Below are 27,162 nucleotides of genomic sequence, written 5' to 3'. Positions count from 1 at the left end.
ACTCCTCGTAAGCCGACGTCGATGACGACAGTTCCGACCAGTCTTTTTACGGCCGAGGGACACCTCGTTGCCGAAACGACGTCGGAGGACACTGTTCTGTCCTGATACGATGCTATCTCTATCCAAATGTACGGATTCTTGAATTACCTAACTTTGATCCTGTAGAGAAAAGAAGAACTTGATTGATGAGGAGTCAAATCGAGGAACTTTACAATGGATGTAATTTCATTTTAATTTGTAAAATTTGGTGATTATGAATTTTGAAATTTTAAAAAATTTTACCCGGGATAGGTATGTGATGATTTCTTTGAGCTTAGGTACAGTGCAAAAATTAAATTAGAAAAGGTAATAGAAATTGGCATTTCAAAATAGTAGGATTCTATTTAGATCTGTGTATCCTAGAAATTATAAACTTTTAAGCTCTTTTAATTATGGTTTCTTGATTAGTTTAAACTTTCAAAGCAACTAATGATAGACAACGACTTAGTAAAGAATAATAATAGTATTGATAATCTAGTACTGATAGGATAGATATAAACAAATACTTTTCTATTTTATATCTTTTCATCTACTTGAAAATGCATCCCACACAAAAAGATAATCAATAAAAGAATTTTTCTTTATAATGGATGAAAAAAAAAAAGAAATTCAAGAGGCACGTATCAAGGAATAGTAAGGAAATGAAACGAAGTTCGTAAGAAATCCTCTTTAATTTTTGGTGTAAGTGTGTCGTGTGCCACTTCGGTGATAAGATTACGGAAGAAGATAAGTTCCACAGAGATAAAATATTGTCTTTGTACATTGGACTTGTAATTAATAGATGTTTCGAAGTGTCTATCAAAATTTCAATGAAATGAGTGTGTTATAGATACCACGGTTCCCTTTGCCTTTTCCCTTCGTCAATTCTGAAAAATATTTTAGAATTTATTTAATATAAGATTGTATTAAATTAGCAGATGGTAAATTTCAATATTTCTATATTTAAAAAAATACAAAGTTCTAATTTTAGAAATATTCTACTTTAAATAGGGTGTTGATTGAAGAGTTAAAACATCCTACAAATCTTTGCAAAGATTTATAATTTCCAAATATTGATAACACGACGTTTAAAGTGTTAGGAAAATAATAAAAAATTGTCCTTAAGTACTTTTTTACTTTTCAAGTGGTTTCAATTAAAATTCAGTAACATCGTGAATATCCCGTGGGTATGATTGGTAGCATACGTAGAGTAATATCTTACGACTGCCGTACCATTAATGGCACAACGACGATCATCGTAATATACGTTTAGTTTAGTTTAGCGAGACGAGGGGTTGCGAGGCGGCGACCCTTCGCATCCCACCGGTGTTAGGGTGCATAATTTATCGCTTTTCCCCGACCACCATAATGCAACACGTTACACGCTTGGTATGCATGTAGATTCCGAAGGTTATCGATGCTCCCTCAATGTCCGAGAGGGTATAACGGGACGCCTAACTGCCGATAAATAGCCTAATCATTGATCGGAATTCATTGCCCTGGGCTTCTGTCTTAATTCAATATCGACCAACCGTAATTAGAACATCCAACCAAACGAGGAAAAAATGAAGATCATCTTGACTGATCGAATGATGGATCGTGTAAAAATCAGATTTTAATGTTTCACCCTCGGACGACGAACCATGGAGAGAGTCCCAATTTTAATCTAATTTCATATTTCGTATTATTTTCGTCTCCTAAATTTTACTCTGATTCTTTCAAATTTATTCTTTCAGTATCTGAAACTCTTTCGTTTAAGAATTACACATTTAACTTTAGATTAATATCCTAATATATGTTTTGAAAGTTTGGGTCTCAATTGACCTGAGGATTCTCTATAATATAAGCACACCTAAATCTTTATTAATTTTATGAATCAATAATGATGAAAGCTTCATTAATAGATAATGGTTTAAATTAATAAAATTTCAAATTTTCAACGTTTAATTTTCAAAATTGAGGATGAAGTCTAGTGATAATACATGGCTTGAAAAACTTATGTTCATTTAATTAATTTTGGGAGGACATAAGTAATAAGATGATTGAAAATTCGAAAAGGGTTTTGCTTTTTAATTTGAATGGTCGCACACATTAATACCATTACAAGGTGGAAAATAGGTTTTTCATACATAATAAACCTACCAAGAACGAGCTACGCTTGCTACGTATAAATCATGATAACCTATTATGATGATGTCGGAATCAAGTACGGTTTCCACGTTAAACAAACCTAGTTAAAGATAACAAAAATAGAAGAAACACGAATACTCGGATTGTTCTGAAAATTTCTTGAAACCAAAGGAATTATTTTCTCGTCAGCTCCAAATTTTCGGTACTCTAAAAGAAAGGAACATAAATAAAATGAATTCATTTTTTAAAAAATTCTCAAATTTAAAAAAAAGAAAATTTACCATACCTCACAATAAAATATTTTTGTCACGTTATAATAATATCATTTTTCATTTATACCCAATGACAGTCAACGTACACGTGATTTTAATGATTTCCAATAAACGAAAGAAACGGGAGAGGGTGAAAGATCGTCACGGCTTCGCTTAGAATAGAATTGTTTTTTATTGTGACTAGATTACAAACGGGGCCTTACGGCGCTCAATATCGCCCAGTAGGAACGTTTACGCGTAGTGAGTGAAACGACAAAGGGAATGAGAACATTCTTTACGGGCATTTCCATATCACTCACCACGGGAACTGGGATATGTGATTACGATGAACATTTGTACGACAAATAGCGGTCGTCTCTTACGTCTAGCTTACGTCACTATTTGTTCTCTATAGCGTTATGCCTGCATCGACTTTCGAAGTTGATCAATTCATAATCTCCTCTACATTTCCATTTTCTTGGCCATTTTTATATTTCGACCCCTATCCAATTTTCGAACGATCGAACAACCGGATCAATTGATGTTCTAATTCTAACTAACGATTAGTTAAGTGAAAATCGAAGAGGATGAATCGACACACTTCAAACGTCCCATTACACATGCCCTGTAAAGATATCGAATACAGTTTATTAATTACTCCAGTAATGTTAATAATATTTATAGCATACGCCTAGTCGATCAAATGATTTCTTTATCTCGTTCACTGTACAAAGCATCGTCCGCGACGACGGCCTCTTTTTTTTCGTTTACTTACAGCCTGTATATCTTCATTTCTTTTTGGTATTCATCTTAGGTAATGTTATTATTATCGTTACAATATAACAATTCTGAAAGATATTTACGAACCGCATTAAAATCAGCGTCTACTATACATGTATCTACAGAATAGTGAGTACATAATCCCCAGTGGATCTCTTTATTAATCGTCTCGTTCGTTTCTCCCTCTCCTCTAATTACTTCTTTAAATTAGATCGTTCGCACGAGTCGTGAAAGACTGTCTGTTTGGAAACGCACGATATCCAGTGACACGCACACGGTAACGAACGAATATTGTTTATCGAAAATATTATTGCACTTTGGCTCGAGTATTTGTCAATGACCTAGGTGTTTCCCTTGAATCACGAATGAAATGAAAATTCGTTAAGCTCAATTGATTTTTTTAAGTAACTTCTCTTTCCATGCACCTCGAAACATTAAATACGTATCGATGCAATCATTCGATCCGTGCATTTACAATCGTCATATGTACAGCACTGATTTATTTCGTTCAGTTGTCTGGGAAGGATTTCGTTAAACGTCGAACAAAATTGGACATCGTTGTTGTCGCTACGAGTCCCCGTTGAACCTACAGTACTTGTTAATTTATATAATTTTTAAATGAAAATGAATTAAGAGGAAGAAAGATACTTAAAACGTTCGAATTCGGTAAGGGAGATACTCATGGGTTACGAGGACAACGTTACCAAAACGACGACGTCCACTGTTAGTTCTCGTCTCTGGGCAGGGAGAGGGTCTGCGAAGTGGAAGCGATGGGTGGCGTGGTCCAGCAGTCGAGTAACGAGGGCCAGTAACCGGTGGCGGTAGTGGCATGCTGCCAGTAACCAGCCAACCCGGCGCCACCCCCGTGTCCAGATGCAGAACCACCGATTCCAATGCCAACGCCTACGCCAATGCCACCGTGCATACCGACAACCTGTTCACCATTGATGCCAGCCGCATCGATCGCGTTTCTCTCATCCTCGATTTTCTGGTCCGCCGTGGTCCCATCTTCGTCGTACATAAGATAGGGGGGCTGCGAAGCGGTCGACGAAGGGGTGGACGACAGTGTCGGCGACGCGGCGGACCTAGGCGTGGGTCACTCTTGCGACCTCATCTGATTGTCGCTTTGCTGACCAGTTGCAGCTCCCACTGCTACCACCTGACTGCCACCTCCCAAAGAGCTCCCGGATCCAGCCAGGGAGCTTCCAGAATTCGCGGTTACAGTGTGGTGATGGGGGCTAGAAGTAGCCCCCGCTTCACCTCAGACTTGAGCCCTGCTGGTCGCGTTCACGTGAGCCTCGCTGCTAGGCGAATGGGGATTCGCCTCGCCGGTGCTCGTCAGCGCGAATTGACACGCGCTCAGTCCACCGCCAACCGAAGACGCTCTGGAGCTAACCGGGCTGCCAGCAGCTGACACGGACGTGCTGTCCATGTTGAAGGAACTACCGCTCAAGCTGCTGTAACCGCTGCTGTGCTGCCTAGCCTTCAATCGTAACGAGGCGATGCTGCTCGACGTCATCACGGTACAGCTCTCCGGGGCTGCCGCTGTTCTATGGTGTGGCGTGTACACCGGTGGTCCGTAAGGGTGGTGGGGCGCTGCCGGAGCCGGGTAAGGACACGCGGCACCTGACGCCGCGACCGGCGAACCAGCCACCCCTAAAGCTGATCCCATTCCGGGCAACATCGACGTGGCCGCTTGCCCTACCGAGACCGGCATACCGCCCATATGGTTGCCAGCGACCGATGTCGCCGCCGCGTTGAAACAATTCACGGGACTGACTTGGGTGTGATGGTGATGGTGGGACGCCGTTGGTACTACGGAGCCCAGAGTGTTCACCCAGGGAAAACTTTTACTACTTAAGGGAGAGGGAACCTTGGCCGCCCAGTTATTGTACGTGCTATAAGAACTGTACAACGCGTCCGGATCGGCAAACGGCTGGCCGATGAAACCGTTCAAACTAGCCGCACTGAAGCCGGTCTTGAAGTCCACCGCAGCTGCGGCTGCGCTCGCATTCCGCTCCTTCTTCCGCCATTTCGCTCTTCTGTTCTTGAACCATACCTGAAACACATCGAATTACCCTGTTAGATCGATGTATTGTATATGTACAATAATACAGAGGGTTCTGTTCTGTAACTTCAAATTTTATTTAGAAAATTCTCAGCGCATTAATATTCTATAATTAATTATTCTTTCAACAATTCAACGAAAAAGTGTAAGTCGAATACTCGGATGGGAAAAATCCCGGCACATAAAGATCAAGAAAACACACCTAAGCACGTCAATTATTGACAATTATCTTATCTTATCAGCGCCATGAAACAATTACGTTTCGATGGGAGAGCAATTGCTGCACGTCCAAAAAATTCCCTATCTAAACCGCGCCTACTCAAATCACTGGTCTTAATCAAACCCCGCCATTATTTATCTTAACCAGTTCCCTCCTCGCTCTGCGACCATCTTACGATACAACCACCCGAAATTCATCATTAACGAATACCGAGAACCATCTGAACCGTATGTTTCGCTCGAGATTTCGCGAAAGGGCCCAGATATTATTCATGTAGCAAGAGTGCAAGACACAGATGGTTACGCTCGAAGGAAGTCTCGGGACAAATGGCAAGAAAACCCCAGCGAACTCCTCCATCCTGAAATATGATGGCGTTAATTCAAGGCGGCCCTTTCTCGCGTTCGATACCGTACGAGGGCGAAACCTCGTCAGCCGTTTCCCACCCCCTTCCTCTTCTCATTCGCCCTTCAACCTCGACGCCATCCCTTCGCCGGTTTCCTCGTCTCGTTCTACCGCGTTGCTTTTTCCACCACGTTCAACCGGCTCGCCCCCAACAATTATACGGGTGGTTGCACTTAGATACACGTCCCTCTCGCGTAACTGTAAGGCAACGAGCGCGCACCCCGAGGGTTCCAGCTATCTCAGGGGTAGTCGAGCCAAAAAAGGAAGGAGGGAGGGACGATATCGGAGGGAAACAACGACCGAGCCGGTTGGAGGATCCTTCGCAAGATGGATGGCCCCACGATCACGCCGTGGAAACGCTAAGAGGCGCGACGAGTCATTGAAAGAGGGGAAGAAGACTGGCTAATGAAGAATAATGCTCTTCCGGTCCCGATTATTCTTGAAACGATACGTAATCGCCCGCTTCTTGACCTTACGATACGTCGAATTTACGGATTGCATTTATGATTTTAATAGAGATCCTTTATGGAAGATTTAGAAACTTTCTATTTCAGATTTAGAAGATTTCTAATTCAAAATTTCTCATTCTAATTATTCTAGTAATTCATATTTACGTATACTTCAATGTTTCTATACTTCAACCCTTAAATTAACCAAAACGTCCCTTTGTCATTCCCCCTGTTTCTTAAATCCCTTATTCCATGGCGAATAACCATTCGTCATACGATCGTCCGCGCGTTAAGCGGCTCATCAAGAATAATTCAACAGCGTAAAATACTGGCTGCGAGGCCTGAATTTGAAAAATATTTCCCGTACAAGCAAAGTTTCTTTCGCGGGGAACGTCGTCGGGTCTGACGAAGCAACCCCGTAGACATGACACGGGGCGACGGTAAAGCAAAGAGGGGAGCAAACTCGATAGGACAGAACGGTAGTACGGTGGGCGAAAGATGCCGTGGCTTGAGAATCAATAAACTCTCGGAAGGCGCGCGCTAGTCGTTCGTATACACACAAGACCGCGCCCATAAACTTTAACAGCATCGCAGAATCTCTACGAGGTATTCTCCTGGAACCGAATACAAGATTCTTGCTTCATAAACTTGATGGACGAACCTGCCGGCAAAGGGACAGAAGTCAACGAATTAGGCGATGCTGGAAATCTTTAGATTATTATAGGTGGTGCAATCTATGATTTAGATTTATTTTTTAATCGGGTGAATACATAAAAATTTATTTTACTTGATAGTGATACAAGTAGTGGTGTAGATAGGATCTTTTGGGGGTGGGACAGGTTCATTGAATTTTAGGATGTTACAATGTGGTGATGTTAGAAAATTAGAATCTTAGAATATGGAGATATTAGAAAATTAGAATCTTAGAATTTGTAAATTTTTTGAATTTGAAATTTCACAAGCTTAGAATCGTGAAACTTGGAAAGTTAGAACCTTAGACTTTAGAAATTCTTGAAATTTGGAATTTTAGAACCTTAGAATCTTAGAACTTTAAAATAGTGAAAGTACCAATCCATATTTTGGGGAGGAAGACAGGCCCGCTCTAATTCCTACCTACTTAATTTTCCTGCTAAAAATAATATTTTATCAGTCTATTATAGAATGAATAATATCAATCTTTTGACCCGGTAATTTTCAAGTTATTTTATAACGGTATCCAGCAGTGTACATCAAATCCAATAATTGCTTAGCCATATTGATGAGCGATTAGTTGATCGAATGATGCTTTAATGGAAGTATCCGCGATGCAATTTGAGCATTCGAGTCGATCCAGCAGACGCGATAAATCGAATCCAATGTTTTCCGCCCGACAACCGCTTGAACAATGGCTCCCGTCACGTCATCCAAGCAATAAAACCTCATCAAATCACGACCCCTCGCCACCGCGTAAGCCTCCGTGCACGGCTCAATCTACGAAAGCTTATATAAATGTAATGAGACCGTGACCGGGGCTACCTCATCAATCAAGCCCCCACCCTGACCAACTTCTACTTCCCCAGTTCGTGCACCATTCGTTTTCCCTTGCTCTTCTTTTCGGCCACGTATACGTTTCGACTTTCTATAGACAGGCCCGAAAACGTTGCCCCATGCAAGCTAATCCTACCGATTTAACAACGGTCACTGAACAATCGGATCAACTGATTCGTTTTGTGCAACTGTTACTTGGTAATGTTTTTGATGTTATGTTGTAATTCTATGTAGTGAGAATTTCAATTTTTATGTATATGGTATATTTTGCTTCACTTATTCTACTGAATTCAGGGAATCGAGTGGCTGGTTTGCCTGATCGCCTATCTGATACTACTTACTGCAGCAAACGAAAACTGAGAAACTATGGAAAAGACGATCACATGTGGTATCAATATTTCTATTCACCAACGATATGGTTAAATTTACATGTAAATGTAAAATTATATAACCGCATTTGAGCCTAAGCTCGAATACATGATTAATTGTACATTTATTACCGTCGGCGTTTGAATTATTACTGACGATTTATAAAAATTTTGGTAAAAGAAGAAGAAATTTTAAGAACTCTCAAGAAACATGACTTAGAAAATGAGAACAGAATAAAATGAGTAATGACCCATTTTGAAATTAAATAAAATTAAAATCAAAATTAGTATGTAATTGCATACATTCTAATAATTAATTTCAATAGTAAGAAGAGTTCAGTTCTATTCGTATTAACGTAAAATGTTATTACATAAAACATTTTAATTAATAATCCAATTTTGTTCAAATCTGAAACCATCACCTCTTCTAACTGGTCACATCTTCCTAGAAACATTCCAGAAGTAACTCTCTCTATAAAAATTCCAATCACTTAAACCATCGATCCATCAATCCGTTTCAATTCCACCTACAAATATGCATCGAATGAAGCCACAGTTGCTCGAAACGACCGGCGCCTCTCAGTTGATATAAGAAGAAAAAATCAGTGTTGCTGGCAATCAACGAGACTCTTGTGCTTTCTATCATGATAAACAATGCTTGTTCGAGCAGATGCCGGCGTACGCATGTGATCGAGCGTGTCGAGGCATCGCGACGGCCTAGCAATTCGATTCGTAAGACGAGAGACGAGGAGGAAGCGAAGGAGGGAGAGAAGGTCGACGTTGTAGGGTGGAGACGTGAATGGTGGTGGTGAACAGGAGGAACGAGGGGAAACAGAGAGGAAAGAACGTTGAAGCAGAGGGGTTCGGAGGAGGCAAAAGGAGGTGGAGGAGGATAATATTGATCCCCTCGTAGCCCCGCCCCTCCTTGCCCAGCCGACGCCATCATTATATTATCCACCATCCCTCCGTCTAACCGACATATGCGCACACCTACGACCTCGAACTCCACGGGACCCCTGGACCAACCATATCTACACTTCCGCTCAAAATTATTTCTCCATTGTCAACCAGATTATTTGTTTATTATATCTGGAGAGCGTTGATCTTGATTTTTCCGACGTTCCTATTACATTTAATAAATAAATAAATAAAATAAGTAGAATTTTTAACCCTCTGATTTCCAAGTTATCCATGACACTTAATTTCCATGGAAAATCATCACGCTATATTATTAGGAATTATTTTACTTATTTAATTAGAGATATTCCAATTTGGTTCGTGAAACTTTGGACGATAGATGTAATAAAATGTTGCGAAAGGTTCCGGCATAGCAGTCAACGTGTAAACGCATGAAAATTCACTAGAAAAATAATTTGTGGAATCAACGACACGAGTTAGTAGTTTTCGAGGATGAGAAAGAAGCGAAAGTTCTAACTCTTTCGCCTCGTTTCGTGGAGAAACGTGTTAGAGGACACGGTTATTCCGTGGCCCAAAAACGACCGAGAACGCCACTTCATTAAAAATAAATTCCGTGAAACAGCCTCGCCGGATATCCGGGGTCTTCGCGAGGATTTCACCGTTGCAAGGATCTGCTTCCTTTTCCTTTCCACTGCTGACACCATCTTTTCAACTATATACATCTTCGACTACCACGTTTCTACACGATTACCACCTTTGCCCTTACTTTCATTTATATTGTTAATGATTTCTATGGTTGTTGAATGTTTAATGGTTTGATGGAGAATTTATGGAAAAGGTGATATAATCTCTTCGACTTATGGAATTTATAATATTTAATAGAACTTGATGTAAGTGCCTTTTATGTCTAATAAATTTAAATATTTTAAATTAAAAATTTGTATAAAATTTTTGAACCCTCTAATTCTCCCTTTTTATTGAATGTTAAAATTAATTTTCATTTTAACTGCTACAAGTTGTTTAAGATCCTAAGTAAATATCTGTAATTAGAATTTTAATAAAGAACGTTATACATATAAGTAATGCTCAGAAATTTTTATTAAATTTTCATTGTTTTTTAATCAGAAATATAGCTCAAGTTTAGTCACGAAATTTGCCTGAATAATTTCAATCTCTGGTCCTCATCGTCAATTTACTTCTGTACATATACTCTACGTTTCTCACCTCTGGGAGTAGGTTCGTAATAAAAAATGGGCGCTCGTTTGAAGAGATTTTATGGTGTGTCGCGAAAACACCGAGAAGGGCACCATTTCGTTAAAAATAAGTTCCTAAACGGTGTGGTTGGATATACTGGGCTTCGAGAGGATTTGATGCAGACAATTTCCTTTTTCCTTTCATTCACACTCAACTAGATCTCTCGACGAGATAGTTTTGCGATGTTCCTTTGTCGTACAATGTATAAGTTAAAAATTGTATAGTCAGACATTAGAAAAATTAAATTTCGTTTTAAAATAAGAACTCTAATGCAAAATTAATGAAGGAATTTTTTAAAACACACAATTCGAATTAAATTAAATACCAAATTTTACAATATGGAAAAATTTAAACCATTGGAAGTTTTATATATTTATCATCTTCGCTCGTATCAGTTTCTGTCATTCTTAAACAAAATTTTGACATAACTCTAATATATTATTAGTCCCCCATAATTACTCCCATGAATCTCTATAATCTCTCAATTTATCAAATACGAAAATGTTAATTAGAATAGAAAAATTAGCATAAAATATGCATGAAATAACGTTTCGAAATTCAGAATGGTGTCTACTGGAGAGAAGGACGAAGAAAAAGCAAAAATCATGGCTACCAGAATAAATCCTTTTTGTCTTTCGTCTCGTTCTCCGCAATCTTCTTTTTGCGACATTGGCTACCATCCGCCCTCTTTTCATGCATCCACGCGTGCTTATATCCACCCCTCTCCCCCTTCACTCCGCCATACACCTTCCTTTTTCTTCTCATTTCTCGCTCTTCCTTTTTTCACCCTGTTCGTCCGTGGAAAGAGCAGTCTCAGTTTCCAACGGCACTGTCTCCATAAATCTCACTATAACGGAGAGATGGATCAGCCGGGATGGTCACATCCAGGATGGAGGGAGCCAGTTCGTACTTGTATCGTGAATACGTATGCACACTTGGACAGCGCACGCGTGCATATATCCTCAAGGATTGCTATGAATACGCGAATGCGTGCAGAGAAATCGGCCTGTCGAGACTGGATATCAAGGGGAATCACCTTTGGTTACCGTCCAACTTGATAATTACGAGAAACCTTTGTCGAAGGGAATTCACACTATTCCTCTATTAGATTAATACAAAATTAACATTTTACCTATTGGAAGCCTATTAATAAACACCATTAGTTGTTGACTAAAAATGAGGCTTCCCTAACGAAAATGGTGATACAGGGGAAGCAAGAGTTTCCCAAATCTTAATTTTGACGATATTAATATTAAAAGTAAATTAGAAAAGAAAATAATACAATTTTTAATTATTAAATATTATAAAATTTGCTATACAATTGAAAAATATGAATAATAAATAAATATCAATTGAAATTTTTCCATTTCAACGTTTACTCGCAAGTGACAGCACTTCTAAATGTGAAAAATCCCTTTCTCTATATTATCAGCTTCCCCGAGAATGCCCATAAGGAAGGTCGAGAATCCGGTACATTACACGATTACCAGTTTACTTCAGATTGATATAATTAAAGAAACAATGACAAACAAAAAGAGCATCAACCACTGGTTCTATTTAACTTCGAATTAGGTAGTTCTTTACAGCCAGACATGTAATATTTACATTCTGCTCGCAATAAAATGCTGTTATCAGAAATTTCGTCTCCGAAATTACTGGACGGGGATCACGAGACCGGGGGGATCATAAAATTCATGTCACCTTAATGCTGCTGGCTCAAAAATAAGAATGTTCCCAAAAATCCATCAACTGTAATTTCAACATATTTAATCCCCTCTGTTTGTATTTTTCTTAAATATTTATATGCCATAAAAATAAAAAATAAATTTCATCGGTCCCGAATTAACCGTTTGAGAGATGAAACTTGTTGCGACGATTAAAATCTCGAAATCGGGATCAAGCATGGCTCGTAGACGGATTTTTGACGATCGTAGAGATGGGAAAAAGAGGCAAAACGATGGGTAACGAGTATTATCGTTTGTATTAAAGCGGTCGGGAGAGCAACGTTGAACGATACAAACGGCATATGAGCCGGCATACGACATGGAATGGGAAGCTGGCCACCTCTCGGTGTGAGGCAGTTTTATGGATTTTTTTTCCCTCATCGTTGTGGTAGTGAACTGTACAGCTGCAGCCAGTGGGATTCGGATATTCAATGTTGGCGTACCTGTATGGATATTAAATTAACACCCGTAAGCCGCGAGTATTAACAACTTTGCAAAAGATTATACGAGATTATGAGCTCAAGCGGAACACGTGATTTTTAATGCCGTCCCGCCTAGCTCTCGTGCCTCCTCCGTTCCTTTGTAATTTATAAATAGTTACGGTTCATTTGCCTATAGACTCGTTATCGATTCCCGTCGAATTTAATGCGCTCTTCTCCGTTTCCCCGTTTTGTTCCTCTTTCTATCTTTTTTACTTTTTCACAACAGTCAGAGATGCTGTTTTCGTCGTTAACGCGATCGATCGCTTCAAAAATTGGTTCGAACGCGTTTTCGCGGTAAAAGGGTTTACTGGAATTGCATATTCCTTTTATTTTCGTATAGTTTCAGTGAATCTCGAAGAGTGATTTATTACAGAATTTTGGAAAGAAATTCTCTTCTATTCAAAGTTTTCAACAAACAGATATTACAAAATTAATAAAATTTTTAAAATGAATTAAAATTTTAATTCCTTAAAACATTTTTAATTTTGTTAATCAACAGAAATGGATAAAATTAAATTGAAGTGTAATAAAAGATTTAAATGAAAGATTAATAATGAATGATTAATGCTTCCATGTGCTTATGATTAGCGACCATTTTGTAAGCGGTCGTTACTCGCACGCAAACTGATTAAGAAGAGCCATTTTTTGAAATCAAAGTTCAACGACGAATGATTAACGTCCATGTGCTTATGATAAACAAATATCTTGTGAAACGATTGTTCCCGGAAACCAGATTGATTAAAAATAGATATTTATAGAGATCAAAGATTAGCGATCGACGATCAACGCCTGTATACTTATGATTAACAAAAATCTTATAAAACCATTGTTACCGGAAGTTGAATTATTTAACAACAATTATTATCTTTGCCATTTCTGAAGTTTAAAAAAACAGAAAATATGATGAAGTTAAATTCACAGATGGTTGATCGCTTCTTTGATAAGTTCTCTGTGTTCAAATGGAGGATAATGTTTTCTAAAGTCGTGAAATAAATTTGCAAACTCGATATGTTACTTCGGGACTACAATTCACCGTAAAAGGTTAATATTCGCTGTGGTAATCCAGCAACGGAATATCGCAGATCACGCGCACCGGCCTTCGACGTTTTCCAACCCCGTCCGCAACGGTATTAACTTCGCGCGCGATTTACAGCGTACCGGCTCACCACCGATTCCGGGCCGCGCGAAATCTCTCGATAGAACCATCATATCGTTTCATGAATGAATGCGTGCGCCCCAAAGTCCTAAAGTCTGTCTTCTAATCCTTTGCTCGTATAAAAGAATCTGGTGAAAACGCAACAACTGTAGACATTACGTTAGTAAATAAGCGTCTTTTGATTACTTTTGATTAACTTTTGATTAATTGAAATACACCAAATCTTGATTGTTTCACCTGAATTATAAATGAATTTGTAATAATATTAAAATATTATTAATTGGTTTTTTGTCTATTAATAGGCTCCCGATAAATAAAGTGTTAAATATCTATTCACATCAAGAATCAATCTTCCATAGAAAACGCGTCAACTGAACACTAAAGCGAAAAATCCAGAAGAACGTCTTCGAATGAAACAAAGTACTGGAAAACCTCTCGGTTATCCCTAAATCCGTCGTATCACCGTAACAGATATCCTCGCCATTATAGGCTCAATCACTGGCTCGTTAATCTCCGGATCTTTCCTCGGTCGGTGAGCTTCATAACGCTCTGTGAATCCGCGTGTTCGCCGGCTAAAATCCCGAAGACAGCCGGTTTGAGCCTTTGTGCACACGAGAACTTACGAGGTGGCAAGTGCACGCGCCGCTGCCAACGGCGGTTCCACGTTAAACCCGCGTAACTGGAATGCTTTCCAGCGGATGGGGTTGCCGGGAAAAAGAGGGGAGGAGTAAAGGGCAAAGGACGGAGGCGGTAGACTGGTTGCATATCGGATGCAAATCGGCCTACGGAAGAGATATGCTACCGGACGACCGCAGTGCAGTGCTGCAACGCGTGCATCGGAATGCAACCGGCCGTTGCAATGGCAAAGGTAATAATTGATATATAGCGATGGTATTGGCCGCTGACAGCCGCTAACCCGGCCGAATACGGATGACACTCGGTAATCCTCACTCTCATACCGGTTAGTGTCCACCTATATTCCGTGGCGTCCCATTTCCCATTCCCATGGCGTGTAAGCTCGTCCCATCTCTCTCTCCTCCTCCCTCGCCTAAACATTACGCGTATGTATCCCCCCTCTCTCTCTTGCTCCGGGTGTCTCCTCGCCTATCTCGTTTTCGCCACCGGGTATACCAATACGGATCAGCGACGTGTGACAAAGCTAGGCTGTTCGAGAAAGACCGAGCGATAGGAAGCGGACGGGAATCGGAGAGAGACAGAGGGAATGCACCGATAGGAGGGCGCGAGAGCAAGGGGACAAGCGAGAGAGAAGGGTGCGCTTGCAGCCAGAAGCTCGTGCGACGACGCCGCCACGCGGTGTGCGGTGCAACCATACTAATCCGCCGATGGATTTATGGTCTTAATCACCGGCGGATTATCTCGGACAGCCGCGCTCTGCTGCCACCGACCGAAACATACGCCTGCCTCTTTGCAGATAACTGTACCTAGCTTCCCTCCCCCCTTTATCCTCTCTGTCCCTCTTCCTCCTCGTATGTCCCTCTAGTTCCTGTCTCTCTCTTTCTCCATTTCTGGAACCTATCCCTTCGTATGATGCCCGGAGAATCTTCCATCCGTCGCATCGCTGCGAGACTGTACGAAATGATCGACCTGACGGGCATGGACATCCTTGGACAAAGCCCGCGTGATTTCTCGTTCATAGATTCTTTGCAAATCACTGTTTCAAGATTTCTGAATGAAATAATTATTTACTAGAAGATATTTTAAGCTCGAGATGCAAGGATGAAAATGAAGATCCTATTCTTTCAATGGCAGAGTTGACTGATGGTTATAAATTACTGGTTGTGCATCGGCATCCAGGTATTACTCGAAACACCGCTAAATCCGCCGACAAAATAGATAAGCTTTCACGCATTTATCGGCGAACATTAAATGTTGCATCGGGATTAATTAAGCGTAATGCAACGACTAGAATTGAGTAAATGCGCTGGAATCGTTTTGCGTAAATTTCACCGTTCGGAATTTTGTGGAGAAGTATCCAGGGAAGAATGACACGATGCTGTGATACGGTTCAACAAATTCTACAACTATCCTAGATAATACTATAAATCTGGATTTTATGTAAAGTCAAACGGAAACGATCTATACTTTGATGTATCAGGTACACTCATTGGAAGAGGTGAAATCTATTTTGTATTTTTAAATATTCTTTCCACGATTTAAAAATATATTTAATAAATTTAATTTTATTCAATGAATAAGGAATCTATAGTCTCATTATTAAGAAAATTAGATTTGTAAAATCTATGTACCGATATGTAAAATTTCTATGTACCGTTTGGTAGAACACTCCATCTTAGAATTGAATTATTTTGAAAGAGAATTGAAGAATTCATGCAAACCCATTAATTTAATAATAAATATCTCGGTCGGTGGTTTTTCACTAAAATTCTACAGCTTGGATCCGCAGCATTTTGGTACATGGCGTATAGTAGCGTGGCGGGAACACCGTACCATGCTCTGTGTGGTTCCTATAAATCCAGGAGGGCTTACCGGCGCAAAGCTTCCCTTGTGAGCTGCGCAACCCCACGTGACCTCATACCTGCCCACTTCCATCCCTGTTTCCCTTCAACCCCGATCCCAACGTTTCTCGTCCGAGTTCTCATCTGCTGATACGAGCGTTCCTAAAGGCCTTGCTGAAACGCACGAAACCACCGGGATTGTCAAGTCGAGAAGCATGCCGTGAAACTTGATCCAACTCAAACTGCAGAACGAGTAGTCACAATCTGAACTACTTCCACTGCATTTGTCCTTCGTTTGTTCTATCTGATACCGCTATTTTTCCCTTTAAAACTCTGCTTTGCCATTTCGCGTTACGTTATCTTTGTTGTTACAATCTGTACAATACTGTATGTTACAATAAAAATATATGTATTTTTCAATTTTCTAATTCTTTAAACCTGCCTTTCAATATTGACGGTATAATATTAATAGTAATGAAATTTTTATTTTGTTTCTGAGTTTTCAGATTTTAATTAAGGAACTAATTAAGAGATTCTTATATTATTTCTTTAAATGTTTGTAGCTACATTTGTATTCAATTGTTTATACAATATAAATACGTTAACCCAATATTTACTGAATAATTAAATTTTAACAAATACACTGAATTTCATTTTTAAGTAGAAGAAAGTCCAAGACTGTCATTTTGTCGAAATTATTAAAGCATACAAGATAGAAGAATGCCATTTTCTGGACATGACATGATATTCATGTCTGCAGTGAGTCCTCGAGGTATCAGCCAGAAAGAGCATGAATTGTTGCCTTTGTAATCGATACTCGAGCCATCAATGCGTCCATTGTAGCTTCCTGTTGCTACTTTGATCAACTCGAGTTTCAACTACGATTCGAGTACGATCAGGCATTTTTATTCACCAAAGAAAACGATGAATCCAAATCAATAACGACTTAATATGAACGAACAATTTTCCCTGTTTGATAGACCCTTACTTGATTCTAATTCTGAGAGAAAGAAAAGAAAAATTTAAAGCAAGGAGTATTAATTTATTTAGAATTCTTAATGGTAATCTATTCGTCATCGAACAAAGTGATTTATAGCATAGATTTATCGAAAGTATTTTTCCTCACTTTTGATGGAAAGTAACAATTTAATATCACCGATGAAAATATAAACATACTTTGATCACTAAATGACGTTAACTTTTATAATCTTACGATTGCTATCATTGTGCCACTGCAATTGATTGATTGATTGATCGTTCGATGTTTTAGTTAAGTTGTTAATTGGTGTAGATGAATTAATTCATTATGTGCGGTTATCAGTGGTGATAGCGATTTTGTCTTTAACTAACAGTAAGCTGATTTATGGATAATAATTGCATCATCGTAAAAGTTTTATCGTGATTAATATCTTCAATGCTACAGCGAAAATTTAATAATATACATTTTGTAAATTCGCGAAATTCAATTTTTAAATTTAATTCAGAAATATATAAAAAGGCTCCTGTTTTCATCTGTATGCCTAGGGCTCAAAAAGGTTCTAGACGCGATCCTGCTTATTTATATTTAACATAACGCTGGAATTATAATTGTTTAATTTTTAAAATATTCTACATATTTTCTTGGTAGCTTAGGTGTCAAATTTAAGTATTCAAAGTTTCAGATTATTTTGACATGTACCACTACGTTAATTAGACCACCCAGATTAATTATCCCTTTTCGAATTATGGGGCTACAAAATTTCCAAATGTGTTTACTCCAATAAGTCATTCAAATATTGCAAACATTGGCTTAATTAGGGGGTAAGATAGGTCCACAGAATTTTAAAAGCTTAAAATATAAAATATTAATATTAGAATTTAAAAAATTGTTGAATATTAGGATTTTAAAACCTTAGAATTTTTAAATTGTAAGAGAGCCAAACCCACCCCGGCCCCTATTTATAATAGACCAATGATTGTAAATAAAATTAATTTGCAGTTAATTAATGGAACGAAATCCGAAGAAGGGTTTAAAAGATTCTGAGTACAAAATTCTAACTCACCCTGACTCGTGCTTCCGGAAGATTCGTGTACAGACCTATCTCTTCCCTGGCCGTCATATCCGGATACCGATTCCTCGAGAACAAAGCCTCCAGTTCCTGAAGTTGATACGACGTGAAATGCGTCCTTTGCCGTCTTTTGCTCTTGTTCTTTTTCCCGTCTTTATCGTCCGCGTCGTTCTCCCCAACACCACCGGGTGAAACCACCCCTCCGCCAGCGCCCAATTCGTGTTTCACTTCTGTGGGTGTCCGAACACCTGAAACGTGTTAAGACATCACATTCCATACGAAAATGGTGAAGCTCATAGGATTATGAACGCGACTCCCAAAATATCATTTCCAAGGCATACCACGTTCTGTTTGTAACGACGAGGCTTTATAACCGGGAAGGGATTAACAATGTTTGTTATTGGCATAGTAAAATCTTTTAAAACGTTTACAATTTTGTATAAGAATAGGTAAACAACAAAATCACCATCAAAGATACCAGTCATAGCAATACTTTTTTGTCTTATTAAATATTTGAAGTCCTAGAAGTCCTAATTAATTAATTTAAATAGAAAAAAAATTGATAACTTCCTAATCTAACTTGTGAAGAAGGAAAAGACAAAAGATGTCTTTTTATCAAATAGAGAAATTTTCATGATACCCAAGAGATTTTGTATCAAAGTCCAAAGAATAATGAAGCATTTGCGATAAAGTTTCATGCAGAAGGTTATCGAATAGCAATAAAAGGGTTAATTAAGGTTCGGTTAAATTAATATCGTAGTTCGAAGCTAATATTCGAAGCGGTGCATCAAGGTTTATCCCTTGGAGCCTTAAAGAACTCGATAAATATTGCTTATATCTATTCCTACGTGCGATAAAAATTAACCTTTTAATGATAAAGAAAGAATTTTATCGCTGATAAAATTCACCAAGCTTTCCCTTGTAACGAGCCACCATTCGTCCCGGTGTTTCGCACCTCTCCGCCATTGGTCCGAAATGAAATGACGAAACAATAACTCGAGATTTCATCTTGAAACGCAATCGACCTCTTTCAACTATATCTGCCGTCATCGAGAGATATTCAAATCGGTCGATAATCAAATTATAAACGAAAAACACGGTGAATTTAGCGGATAAAAGGAAATGATAATAAAAAGGAATTCGAGCTCGAGACAGTGATCAATTGCTTCTTTATGAAAACCACTTGATAATTAATGCCACAGAAAGATACTTCCAGTTCATTTGAAATATTTTCAAAGGTTCTTAATTTACAAGTCATTGTTATTAGAAAATTGATCAAAATGGCCAATATGGACATATAAAAGTAAAAATGTTCATAGAAATTATTATAGTATACTTGCAATCAAATTAGGCTTTTCTAGAGAAATTATCCCTCTTGGATAATTAGTTCAGCCATGCCCTATTATATCTTTTACAGTTAAGAACTACTTTAATCATTAAGTCTCCATATCAAATCTTATTATTTATAAAATTCGCAATGTGATTTTTAGCAACCTGACAAAAATACAGAAACTGTTGCAAAATAATAATTGCTAATCGTTTAGAATTTCGGGTGGGTAATCTCTGTCAGGCTATACTATGCTGTTCCATAATAATGCGACCGATGTTTGTCACGACGGTGACAGTGACAGGTGAGGGTAATTTTACCCCTGACTCCGCAGCAGCAAATCGCTAGGCTCCCTTACTCCTATTGACAGGCCAGTGATCGATTGCCTCCTTTTTCAAAGAGCACCGCTATCACTGCGTCTGATGATGCCGCTAACTATCTTACGGGTCGAAACGACCCTGTCTGTTTACAAACTTACCTAACGGACATGAGGTCGCTCTGATATCGACTACCAAGATCGTTCGATCTTTTTATCAATGTTTTTCAATTTATTCAACATCATCCTAATCTGTAGGATTGGGACACAACCTATTTCTATGAGAAGATATTTCTGGCTTCTTCGGGGCCTAAATTTAGAAGTTTTAAAGGATTGTTGGACAATTCTATTTTTCAGTTTAAACTTTTCACTTGCTTAAGCAATTAATATAATATTAGTGTTAATTAAAATTTTCTTTAATTTTGTCTTTTCTCATTTATTTGAGTATATTAGTGGTGTTGGTCATACAGCCCTAAGTGTTCTCATATAAGGACAAATAACCGATTCCCGTAAACCCATTAATAGGCCCATTTTTGCCGATAATGTCACCTCGCTGCATTACCCGTGTCTACCCCAATTAACAGATAATTAATAATCCCAATAATTATCTAACCCTCGAATCTCTCAGTGAAAATAATTCTAAATTCATGGGGTAGAGTTGGAAAAATTCAGCTCAACTTGCTCGAGTCGATGAAGAATCTTAAGTTCGTAACATCTTTAGAGTTTTACCGGCAAGAAGAGGAACGTGCTGGACCGGAGTAAGTAGAAGGACGAGAGGCCTCGTCCTCGTCTCGGGATTACAACGAGTGAAGTGAGATCCGTCCCCGGGGTTTGTTGTTAACCAGGGCCGTAAGACTCCGAGAGATATTTCAATTTGAGGGGATTTGGGGCGGCTGCGAGAGTGCCGGCTAAGTGCCGAACAAACGTGCAAACAAACGACGACAGCATTTTCCTCACCTTTCTCGCGTTGCACCCGACGACACTCTCTATTATCATTTGATTTCACAGTCCGTGAGAGTAATCAGAAATCGTACCCGTCGAAATCTCTATGCTATCTGGCTTGATTGATGCGCGAATCTGTGTCTTCGATTACGCGGATTCCAAGTAAATTAATTTAATCAAATTGCCAAATTGCCAAATTATCATTTTTATCAAGAAAATTGCATACACTGAGATTAATCATTGCTGTAAAATTCAATTAACATAAGAATGATCCTAACATGGTTTAATTTTTATTAATTTTGAGTATAAATAAAGCAGAAGCAAAACAATAAGCGACATAAACTTAACAAAGCATAATTCAATCCAACGTGTCTCTCGACAAAGCTTTTTCCAATCATTCCAATTCATCCGACAACAAACATATTTTCTCAGTTGTTTAACGAAATATTGACACTTTATTTCTAATAATGAGATCCGATTCAGAGGGAGCTCGTTTGAAGGCACGATTCGACGGTGGGGTAAGAAGCACCAGTGGTTGGAAGTTAAAAAAGGGAGTTCGGGGGATAGAAAAGTTGGTGGTAAAGTGTCAAGGCGTTTTACCTTTTCGAATATCCGGCCTGTGTGTCGTGTTCGTGCGGGACCTGGGCTGTGCGGTAGAAAATCCACCGGAGGGTGTCGTGGGTGTCGCACCCGGTGTACTGGGGTTGCTGCCACCGGGGGTGTGAGCTCCGTGACCCGTCAAATCGAGCCTTGCCAAACCCTCGTTCATGTCTTCCCGGAAGTCGCCCTGTGCCCATACTGCAAAACGCATCACACCCTCTTGCAACGTCGTCTAAGCTCACCGTAATCTCCGCTATTTACTAACTAATTTTTCTAATCATTCCCAAACTATTCGAGAGACTCGAGATTTTTTTCAACTAATTCTTAACACCCGATGAATCATTTTTGAAGAAAACGAATCGTTTAGAATATGGAATTAGGGTTGAGTGTAATAAAAATAAGGATACGTGCCACACAAAATTTAGAAATAATTAATTTTCTAATTTCTCTACGTTCTATTTGAAATTCACCAATTTCATCCTAAGAATAATAAAAAGAAGATTAATTTAGGTTTCGTACGAAAAATAATGAATTGCACTACGACAAAAAAGAAGAAAAATAATAAATAAATAAATAAAGCAAGATAGATTCGATTATACTGTGACGGAGAAAAAGAAGAATTGACATTACAAAGTGGTAAAAGGAAAGAGAAACGTTCTTTCAAATTGGATCTGTGTGTCGAGAAGAGGGCTTGGGAATGTGGTGCTGTCGGTGGTAGCCAGCGAACGGTGAAGTTAATCGGCCAGGCCGTTTAGTTTCGCTCCGTTTAGTTATATTTGGTCGCCACGGGGGCGGCAAAAGAGGAGGGACGTGGTTCACAATTAGTCGGCGCGTAACTCGGGCTGATTTAGTGGCACACTGTCGTCTACGAACCACGAAGACGCGCGTGTCACTCTTCCAGGATATTGCCAAGTGTGTTACCAGCTAACCCGCATGTTAATCGTCTCTGAAACGCGCGCTGGCGGCTGCAGTATGGGGACCGAGCAGGATATTATTTACGAACGTTTTGCATCACATTTTCTTTAGACTTTCAAAATAGAAACAGCGACAGAGTAGCAAATTAGTGGTTACATTTCGAATTATTTCTTCCAGAAGGGACAATGTTTTGTCTGTTTGAATTTTTCCCCTGATTCAATGTATCATACACGAGGGAATTAAGTAAAGAAATAATAGGAGAGTAAATATCACGAAGGACTAATAAAGTTTCTTTTTATGAGTTCTCTGCTGATAAGTGAATCAGAGATTATACTGAATCAAAAGCTTCTTAGAATTTAAATTGAGCAGCTTCACTTTTTGTGAGCTACTCAATTTCATTTTTTGTGAATTAGAATAATTAAAAGAATATTTAAAAGAATTAGTGTCCCATAAAAATAAATTATTGTAAATTCGAAATGAATAGCAAAATTAATTTTCCTATTTAGCATTAATTTTGTAATAAGTCACCCTTTTAAGGGGGTAGACACAGTACGTGACGTCACCGATTCGGGACGTCGATATTACAGCAGTTTTTTCGTTGCGCCTGGTGGAGCCACTTGCGTGGTCCTTTACGAACTTGAAAGGTTTAATTCTCAGCTAGCGAGCGCGCAACACGATCTAGGAAGGCACAGCGCCTCAAAAATTTTTACAAACACATTCAAACGCTCATCTCGCCAGAGGCATAGCGACGGTCCGCCTAAAGAACGTAAGCGAAACATTGGCGCGTGGTTAGAGTGAGATGTAGGGTGATCATGCTATCCTTCTTTCAACCTAAATGATAGAATTGTCCCGCTCCGGTATATTCTGACTGACCAAACGCGTGGATTTTATATAGCGCACTGTAGCACCCTTCGCTGGTGAAAACTATATGCCTACTCTGAAGAACCGAAGGAACGTGCTATCTGAGAATACTTTTTAGAAAAAGTTATTAATTTATTTGAATAAATGTTTTTTAATTAATCAAAGTATACAGGATACATCATGCAATTGGGACGGGTTATATCTGGAATTTGGTAAGAGATAGGAAAAAGCTGTTTATGTAAAAATTCAATGGTATGATAATGTTTATTTTTCTATGACTTCATTTTCTTGGTGAATGCAACGATGCACTAAAAAAATGCAGATGCACTTTTTGTCTAAATAGAATTGCATTTCTTTCTTTACTCGTATCAACTTGGAAAATTCTGGATAAAAAAGTAGTATTAGAAGTAATAAATGGAGGGGCCTCTCTCCTTCTCTCCTTCTCTCCCCTCGCTACTATTCCCTCTCACTATTACCTATCACCTATATCTAACAGTACAATGTTTAAAAAACTAATATTTCGTGAGATATCTCATATTTTTCATAAGTCATACCATTCAACTTTTACATCAATAGCTTTTTCCTATCTCTTACTAAAAAGATATACTTCGTCCCAATTGCGTGACGCTTGTATTTCCAAAAACCTATAGTAACTTTGTTTTTCGAAACTAATAAAAAATACAAAGGAGTGTTAGTCAATATTCTGAGTGAATGGAAATAATTTAAATAAATAAATATCTTATATACAACTTATGTATGAAAACATTTGCAGAATTATTGCAAAGAGGAGGTATATTCTTCTCTTGTTATACCTTCTCTTTGAGCGAGGTTTGTTATGGGCTGCTGTGAAAAATCCAGGCGGGCGTCAGTCAAAACTTAGCGAAAAGGGATGATCTCAACATTCAGAATGAGAGAAGGACAGCATGACTGTAGTTTGTCTCAGTCAGCGTTCGGGCGTCGTTGCCTTTTTCCCTTGCCTTCGCTGACACAGTCGAGTGACGTAGCCAAGCTAACGCCTGATTTTGGCTACGATTCCAAATTGACAGCCTTCTTAATTAGACGCCACCTTATAACTACTAGCAGAACTGAATTTGTCACATGACTTGCTCTGTATTATCAACAAAATGGCGGAACTAGTCTGTGGGAATGCTTTTACGGGACTACACTTTTCGTCCTTATTTCGCAACAAATGAAGACAAAATAGATCTTAATTTGCAGGTAAGGGTTGTGGCTAGAGCGCTGCACTCATGATTTTAATCACAGCACTCTTTTAGTGGCCTAAAAATGCTTCGATTCCGCGACTGCATTTTGTCAATTTTTTCCTCCACTTTGGACGCTTATATTACTAAACATGAACATAATCCTACTAAAACATGAGTGCAGCGCCCTGCATTGGACGTTCCTCTTTCGAATAAGCTCTCACTCACCCCCAAATGTTCTCATATAAGGACGAAAAGTGTAGTCCCGTAAACCCATGTTTAGGCCCATTTTTGTCGGTAAAGTCAACGCGCTACTATTACCCGTGTCTACCCCCTTAATGAATCTTTGCACCAACAAATAAAGTATATAAAAAGTATGTACGTAACCCGGTGATATTTAAAATAATCTGACGTAGAATAAATTCGAGTGCCACGAAGGAATTCAAAGAGAAAACAGATGAAATTTCCGAGGCGTGTAAACTTTCTTCATCGCCCACGTTTCTTGTAACCGTGTTAAAATCTTCAAACTTTTACACTATTCGATTAAGACAGGATACCCAGGTGGATTGTTGCCACGCAGTGTACATAAAGGATCTTCCAAATTCTTAAAATATTCTTTTATAACAAAATATGCTTTTTTCTTTAATTTCTAAGAAATTTAAAAATTACAACCATTGTCATGCATAATTGTTTCACAATATCAAATTGAATAAAAGTTCTTTTCTGAAGATACACGTCACGATATTTATAAAAATAAGTTATACCCAGAATGAAATTATTTCACAGAATCGTAGCATAAAATTAAATGAATATTTATGTTTAAAATTTATTTTAAATTCTACCACTGTAAAATGGATTCAACTACAATAGAAAATCTCTGAGATATTTCTATTATAGAATAGAAAGACATTTAAAAATTTTTACTTTCTTATCGTTGCATATAGTTAAAAGTTTCGACGAATTTGCTTAGAAAGATTCGGCCCTTAAATAAACCGCACCGGAATAGTTTCTTAATCTACGACGTGCAAACAGATCGGTTACCTATTTGATCGGTTAACCGAATAGAGAACACGTGTAAAGAGCTACGAATGGCCATACGAGGATAAGCTTCCACCCTGAAGAGTGAAGAGGGTGAGTCGGTTTGTTTGCCAGGGCAGTCCCCGAGGAAAAGCGGCCGCACCGCAGTTGATGTCGCGTTATCGACGATACCTCTCTCGACAAACAACATCCAACCTCGAAACATGGACTCCGTGTTACTTATCACGATATACGGAACAGAAGAATGTGAACGACGTAACACGTTGTAAATAAACGGCTGTAACACGACGGACAAGCGATGTTGACTCGATATCAGACGGCAATGATGTTACGTTAATTAGCACCTTGAAAGTTGACATTTTTCCTATGAAACTCCGGTTAACACGATGTAAAGTAATGAAAAATTGCGGAGAAATATATTTTTTTGAATAGAATAGGATCGCACTATATTTCTGAGCTCAACTATACAGAGCTATTAAAACTATACATCAAATGTTTTCTGATGAAAATTCAAATTTGAAGCTTCATATTTTGAAATTGTCGAATTACAATGGTCCAATATTAATTTAAAAAATTATCGAATTTACAGAAATTTAATTATTATACTCCATTCGCTAAAAATTAGCATCACTCCTTCGTTGCATATTTTCTTAATTTCGACTAAAGAAATGATATTTTTTAACTTTCACGATTAGTAATAATAAAAGAATGAAATTAATCAAATTTTAAATAAAAATTTTGTAATATTACAAATTTGCAACGACTACAGACTAATGATTGCAATGTAATATTAGTATAACAAGATCTACAATATCTGAGGTGTTCCCAAAATAATGGAGATAGAAGATAAAATTTTCTATTTATTTTTTACGTCGGATTTCGGAAACGAGTTCCTAAAATAATAAACGCGAGCCATGACAAATAACCATGGGGGTTTCGGTCACAATTACCCCGTGTAGTTTCTATTCTTCGCGCTTGTCGAATCATCGTAAATATCTGGATAATCCTGTGCATATCGAATAACAGCGTGAAATTTCGAAATTCACCGACAAAACTCAACAATGTTTCTCTGCTCGAAAGCACTAAAAATCTCTATTTCCTTTCTGTTTTGTCGAAACACCAGTGTATACACCTCTCGAACCTCCACGTTTCGAAGCTTGTATATTATTTCAAGATTAGAGTTAATCTTATAATCTACATTCTGATCCTACACGCGTTATTCCAGCGACCTACTCAAGCAACACGAAATTTATAGATCACTATTTTTCACGTTTCGATATTCTGTTACTCGACGACACGCTAACACAGTTTTCTGTTAAAAACATGCTTGCTGTTGTGAAATGTTACCATTTTGTGCCAATTTTGAAAATGGAAATTGGACAATTTATAAGAGATGCGATCGAAATTAATCATCGAGGCGATGAAAAATTAATAGATGTTTGTTTGAATAAAAGATTTAAATTAAAATAGTAGGGATGATAAAAGGATATCGAAAAAAAATTAGAATTAAAATTAGAAATTAGAATTCTAATATTTTAAATGTGTTAGAAAATTTCATCCCAATTTTCCCCTTCGAATTTTAATGTCTGACACGTTTCACCTGTCTTGAGAAGATATGTGTTTTTCTTCGAATTTTGCAACGGTCAAGGATCAATATACGATTTTCCCGGTAAACGGAGAGAACGAAATATC

At 38.4% G+C, this 27,162-nt stretch overlaps 2 protein-coding genes across 7 annotated transcripts in view; both read right to left on the bottom strand.

Moving 5' to 3' along the window:
- Positions 1 to 2,572: 2,572 nt before the first annotated feature.
- Positions 2,573 to 4,209, bottom strand: LOC114871448. Its single transcript, XM_029177364.2, has one exon. The coding sequence runs from the start codon at positions 4,198 to 4,200 to the stop codon at positions 3,904 to 3,906; it is 297 nt and encodes a 98-aa protein (XP_029033197.1). The 5' UTR covers positions 4,201 to 4,209; the 3' UTR covers positions 2,573 to 3,903.
- Positions 4,210 to 4,427: 218 nt separating this feature from the next.
- Positions 4,428 to 27,162, bottom strand: part of LOC114871428 (pituitary homeobox 2) — a 32,706-nt gene continuing 9,971 nt past the window's right edge. For 2 of the 6 annotated variants that reach the window (XM_029177323.2, XM_029177331.2), the window contains exons 2-3: positions 18,267 to 18,520; positions 4,428 to 5,238 (exon numbers count right to left, since the gene is read on the bottom strand). In XM_029177323.2, the coding sequence (XP_029033156.1) occupies positions 4,441 to 5,238; positions 18,267 to 18,520 (1,052 nt within the window). In that variant the 3' untranslated portion in view covers positions 4,428 to 4,440. Of the gene's footprint in view, positions 5,239 to 18,266; positions 18,521 to 21,457; positions 21,656 to 27,162 lie in introns of all 6 variants that reach the window. The other 4 variants (XM_029177352.2, XM_029177343.2, XM_029177312.2 and 1 more) reach the window with 3 other exon arrangements.

This window comes from Osmia bicornis, chromosome 3, assembly GCF_907164935.1.
Source record: "Osmia bicornis bicornis chromosome 3, iOsmBic2.1, whole genome shotgun sequence".
Taxonomy (NCBI): domain Eukaryota; kingdom Metazoa; phylum Arthropoda; class Insecta; order Hymenoptera; family Megachilidae; genus Osmia; species Osmia bicornis.
The sequence above is the reverse complement of the archived record's forward strand: the minus strand, read 5'-3'. Positions and strand labels throughout refer to the sequence as shown.